Below are 6,000 nucleotides of genomic sequence, written 5' to 3'. Positions count from 1 at the left end.
AAAAAAAAAAAAAAAAATGAGAAGTTTAAGACAGGTCCTGTTTCACAGTGGGTATTAAAATGTTATAGAATTAACTATTTTTTAAACTTCCATCATTGATTCACTCAACATTTATTAAGTGCCTTGTATCTATCAGACTGTGCCGTTGCTGGGAATAAGAAAAAACTAGTAGGACATAGCCCAAGGCTTTGGGGGCTTCACAGTCTAGTAACTATTAATCTTTTAAAGCCTCTCTCATTTTTAGTGCTCAAGGTAGGATATGTTCTTCGGGCCTAATTTATTTTCTTTGATTCCTGTCACATAATAGTCACTCGGTAAATATTTGCTGACTCTATGACACCCTAGCCTCCTTGTTCTCTACTCACGGGAAAGGACTGTACAAATTTCAAGATAATCAAAACTTTAAAGAGAAATCTTAATAAGAACCCACATTTTTCAGACAGATAACAGAGCTAAAGAAAAAAAGTTAAATGAGTTGCCCAAGGTCAATGGCAGAGCTGGGATGAGAATCTAGGACTCCTGACTTCCAGCTAGTCTCCATCATTTAGGTCTTTGATGATTTAGACCCCTCCACTTCTCTATGGAACTGGTTCACCCATTTTGCCTGTTCTTTTAACCTAACCTCACCCATCTTTGTTCTGACTCTTTAATCATTTGTGCACCTTCCTCTAAACCCTCAGAGGAGTTCAAACTGTCTCCTCAGTTGTGAAGTTCATATTAGCTCTAACACTAATGTGACTCTTCATATTGACTTTGAAATAAGCTGGAGCTCCCAGGTGGAAGATAGGGCTTTGCCCATTAATCTGAAACCTGATTCCATCAGTCCTCTTCCTGGCACCCCCCACTGTCCCACGGGTGGGGAGGGTGGGGGGGTGTATGAGGGGATCTCAGGGCAAGAGGAGCAGTAGTCTTTCCCACTGGTCTGCTTCCCAGCCAGTCATTTCCACCCCAGCATCACTCCACTCTGAGAACACGCTGGGAATAAAACCAAAAATCAACCCTCTTCACAAAAACCTAACATCAAAGTTAACAATTTTCATTGCATACTTCCTTAGTCTACCACACTTTTATCTCATACCAATGAAATCTTCGACTAATGCAATTTTTTATTTTATTTTATACCATCTCTCACCTGCTAGTGAAGATGAAACTACATCTAATTTTGCTGAATAGGTTATTGTTTACTGATAAAATGTTATGTCTGTTCAGTATTCTCTTGGTTATCAGTATAATTAACAAAATGACTTTTCAGGAAAGATGATCTTTGACTAATAAATCATAATGAATGTGGGCAAGGGTTACAGATACACAAATAAGAGACCAATATCATAGTAGTTGTAGGTAAAAATATTAAACAAGCAATATCAGTGGGAGCAGAGGATGAAAAAAATATACTTTTAAAATAAGACTACCATAAGACACATTTGATCTCAAAACAAGTATTCTCATGGCACATCTAATTGCAAATAAAAACCAAGCATAAAAACAGCATCATCTCTCATATACAAATACAATTTTCTTTGAAAACTCTCATATATGAAAATAAGGAATAGCTTCTGTGGGCCCAGAGAAACAATGGATCTATTTAAGAATTAAAATTTTATCACAGCCTTAAGATAATAACAACACACTTACCACTGTTTGGAATGGTTTCTTGTGAATTCTTTAATTTTACATTTTGTTTCACTTCCATCAGTTTTTCTGAATTCACATCTTCTCTTTTCCCTTTCCTCTTCAGGGGCTGAGGAGATGAGTTGTCACTGGATCCAATTGTTGACTTAGATTGGCGATCATTTCCCTAAATGGCAAAGTATTAGACCTTTATTATTCGCTAATGAACTCTCAAAAAGATTCCCAGTAAATACATGTCATTAACTATTGGTAAGCAGAGCAGGCGCAGGGACGTGTATTGTCCTGGTTCTGCAACTGTCCATCTTTATACATTAACTCCAAATGTATCTTCCTGGAGGCAAAAGGGTCTAGGAGAGGAAGGAGGATAAAAATAATAGCTAACAATCACTGGGTTTTCTAACATGTACCAGGTATTCTGTAAAGTTGTATTCACTCAATCCTCATGCTAGCCCTAGTTACTAGCTCACTAGCCTCATGCTAGTGAGATAGACACTACTGTTACTACATCACTGTATAGATGAGCAAGTGGGCTTTAGAGGATAAATCTTGTGTAAGGTCCTGTAGCCAGTCAGGCGCAGAGCAGCTGCCTCCAAAACCACTGTAAATCCACTGCCTTAACAATCCTCTCACTCCTGCACCTTTCTGCAGAATCAACCAGTGTCTATTGGATAGAATTGGTGACTTCCCCCAGAGTGATCAATTAATCTACAAATACCTTATTAACAAGTTGTCGCTATGGGTGTATAGATGTCATCCTACAAGCAGCCACACACTGTGCTTGTAGAAATTCTCCAAATATTAATGAGTCTGTTGGTGACCACCACGGTCTCTAAGAATCGCAAATCCAAAGCAACACACAGACTCAAGAGGCTCAGGACCACATGTCCCCACTTGTTCCTGAGGGAGCTGCGCAGCTGCTTGCCCTACTCCTGCAAGGCAGCCAGGGTGATCACACCTTCCATGGTTATCTCTAGTCCCCATGTGTCTCTCACAGTGAAGACCCTGTGGCTGCCAAAAGTGGGCTCCTCCACACAAGAGGGAGGTTGAGTTTCAGTGGCTCTTATCACTGGGCCAGTACAGTCCCTGGGGAGCCACATAGCAGCCACTGCATTGGGGGCTACTGCAAGGAACAGCTGTGCTGATACTAAGCCTCTGCTTGGCCACTGCTACAGCAAGAAACTGCCTCTTCCCAGGCATGGTAGCTCCAGACTGTAGTCCCAGCTACCTAGGAGGCAGAGGTGGGAGGATCACTTGAGATCAGGAGTTTGATGCCAGCCTAAGCGTAGTCCCAGCTACCTAGGAGGCAGAGGTGGGAGGGTCACTTGAGGTCAGGAGTTTGAGGCCAGCCTAAGTGTAGTCCCNAAGCCTCTGCTTGGCCACTGCTACAGCAAGAAACTGCCTCTTCCCAGGCATGGTAGCTCCAGACTGTAGTCCCAGCTACCTAGGAGGCAGAGGTGGGAGGATCACTTGAGATCAGGAGTTTGATGCCAGCCTAAGCGTAGTCCCAGCTACCTAGGAGGCAGAGGTGGGAGGGCCACTTGAGGTCAGGAGTTTGAGGCCAGCCTAAGTGTAATCCCAGCTACCTAGGAGGCAGAGGTGGGAGGGTCACTTGAGGTCAGGAGTTTGAGGCCACCCTAAGCGTAGTCCCAGCTACCTAGGAGGCAGAGGTGGGAGGATCACTTGAGGTCAGGAGTTTGAGGCCAGCCTAAGCAACCTAGCAGGACCCTCCACCTCTAAAATTAAAAATTTTAAAAATCAGCCTGGTGTGCTGGTGCATGCCTATAGCCCCAGCTACTCAAGAGGCTGACACAGGAGGATCTCTTGAACCCATGAGTTTGAGATTGCAGTGTGCTGTGATCATGCCACTGTACTCCAGCCTGGGCCACAGAGTGAGACCCCTATCTCTAACAAAAAGAAAAAGAAAAAGAAACTCCCTTTTACTAAGGCAGTCTTGGCTGTCAGATGGTCAGGTTCTAAACTTACCTGAGAGTATATGGTGAGAGGCTACAGGTAGTGGGAAAAATGCAAGTTTTAGAAACCCCAAATACCTGGCTGAGAGCTACTGCTCTGCCACTGAACACAAGGGACCATGGGCTAACTAACTCTTAATTTCCCTAAGCCTCAGTTTCCTCATTATTTGAGTGGAGTTAATGTACTTGCCTTTGGGTCTAGCATGACGATGCAATGATAAGGCTTATTGAGTGACTAGTACAGTGCGTGATGTATAGTGTTGGTTTAATAAGTATCAGAATGCTTTCTTCAAGAGCAGAGAGTTAATCTTTTTCTTAAAAATCATTTCAAACTCATACCATATTGAGTGTAATCTTTATGCAACATCTGTACTATGCTTCTGTCTGAAAGTAAATGTAGTAAATTAAATAAACAAATCTGCCTAGAAAACTATTATAACTGTTCATTTTAAACATTTATATATTCAGTCATCCAGAAGCATTTAAATGGATTTAGCCATCATCCAATTAGGAATAGAAAAATTCACAGCTTTACAAATGAAGTTATTTATGCTATTTTGTCATAGCCTACAAGTAAATGAATTATGCATAGGTTTATTAACAGTATGAAAACTTGTCCAAATCTATAACACTTTTCGTGTAATTTAATTTCCTATTCCAACTGCAATTTAAACATACAGTTTCCATTTAATTATTATGGTAACTGCAACCAGAGGTTTCTTTTTTTTTTTCTTTTCTTTTCTTTTCTTTGAGGATTCTTTCTTGAGAATCTTAAGCTCTTCCATAAACTGTCTGGCAGAAGAAATAGATATATGATTATAGTAGAGGTGCGAAAACCATCAGCCAAGTCTCATAGTCCCTTTTATTCTCAATGGAGTCTTTCATCCCAAGATTTTAATATTTTAGTTTAGTTTTAGATGGAGTCTCAGTCTGTCATCCAGGCTGGAGTGCAATGGTGCGATCTCAGCTCACTGCAACCTCCACCTCCTAGGTTCAAGCGCTTCTCCTACCTCAGCCTCCCAAGTAGCTGGGATTACAGGTGCACACCACCACACCCAGCTAAATTTTTTTGTATTTTTAGTAGAGACAGGGTTTCACCATGTTGACCAGGCTGGTCTTGAACTCCTCACCTCAGGTGATCCACCCACCTCAGCTTCCCAAAGTGCTGGGATTTACATGCGTGAGCCACCACACCTGGTCGATTTTTAAAATTTTAAAGTTTTAGATGAGAGGATCAACCTTTCACAAGCAGTTAGCAAGCTTACTAGAATGTTCTGAGTTGCTGTTGAACTTGCAAGGACTGGAATGGAACCCAATGAATGAGAAACCCTGGAGCTCAGCAGGATCATTTTCTGCAGCTCTCTGGGGAAAGCATTACTCACAAAGGGGCATGAAAAGGGAGACGCTGAAGCCCCACTCTGGAGTGCATGTCATTCTAAGTCACCTCTCTTGTTTATGAATAGAGAGGAACGTTCCGATTTATCAAATTTCTGATAAAAACACTCAAAAAAAGCGTAATTTTGGAGCATGAAGAAAGACTAATTGGTTCAAATAACTACATAATGCATAGATTTGGCAGTTGACACTCATGCATTCAATTATTGAGTAATAACTAATTTCCAGTTCCCATGAAAATGTGCCAAAAACGTGTAGACCAAAAAACATCAAATTTAAAATAATTTTGTGAGAGGTTTGCCTCAGTGACCAGCCTTCACAATGTGTGTATTTCATGGGTACACCCAGAGACATTATAAGCCGGGGGTGGTGGGCGGGGACTAGATGGTGACTCCACCTGACATTTCTCTCATCTGCATATCTGGTGATGACAAGAGTAAGAAGCCCTTTTACCTATACCAGCTTCAGTTTCCTCCATGGCAAAATGGAGTTTGGGAGTGTGAGGAATTTATCTTAATATGTTTATAACTTGCTTCACAGTGACACTCTGATACTTGGATAATAATGAAATGTTTTTTATCAAAACCTTATAAATCATAATATTTGATCCTGTAAACTACTGACCATAAGATGTATAAGTCAAATGGTAATAAGAACAACAAAAGATCACATAGTCCTTGGTTTTCACTTTCAAACACTTTCCTGATTTTTTTTCATCTTTTCCAATAGAGGGTGCTGTGATTCTACATGGTGTCACCTTGCCACTAGAAAACAGCCTTCTGCAGATGCGTATATTTTTCAAGCTCAGGGAATTTAAGATAATTTATTTACATCTTCCTTTTGCTTTTAAGGCTAGAATCACAACTTAAAATTTTCCTCAACATGCTCATTTCTGTGACTCTGGCAGCACTGAGTCTGTATAAGAAATGACTTCTGGTCTGTCTTGCTTTGCACGAGGCATTCCCCTGGCTCCCAGACGGACTCAATTATGCACCAGCAGGGG

At 41.2% G+C, this 6,000-nt stretch overlaps 1 protein-coding gene across 2 annotated transcripts in view; it reads right to left on the bottom strand.

Annotated features, from left to right (window-relative positions):
• The window catches only part of DCDC2 (doublecortin domain containing 2), a 195,906-nt gene that overhangs the window by 108,009 nt on the left and 81,897 nt on the right, over window positions 1–6,000 (bottom strand). For both annotated transcript variants that reach the window (XM_017878555.1, XM_017878554.1), the window contains one exon: window positions 1,636–1,798. In XM_017878555.1, coding sequence (XP_017734044.1) covers window positions 1,636–1,798 — 163 coding nt within the window. The remainder of the gene's footprint in view (window positions 1–1,635; window positions 1,799–6,000) is intronic.

Source organism: Rhinopithecus bieti, unplaced genomic scaffold, assembly GCF_001698545.2.
Source record: "Rhinopithecus bieti isolate Rb0 unplaced genomic scaffold, ASM169854v2 scaffold_11110, whole genome shotgun sequence".
Taxonomy (NCBI): Eukaryota; Metazoa; Chordata; class Mammalia; order Primates; family Cercopithecidae; genus Rhinopithecus; species Rhinopithecus bieti.
The sequence above is the reverse complement of the archived record's forward strand: the minus strand, read 5'-3'. Positions and strand labels throughout refer to the sequence as shown.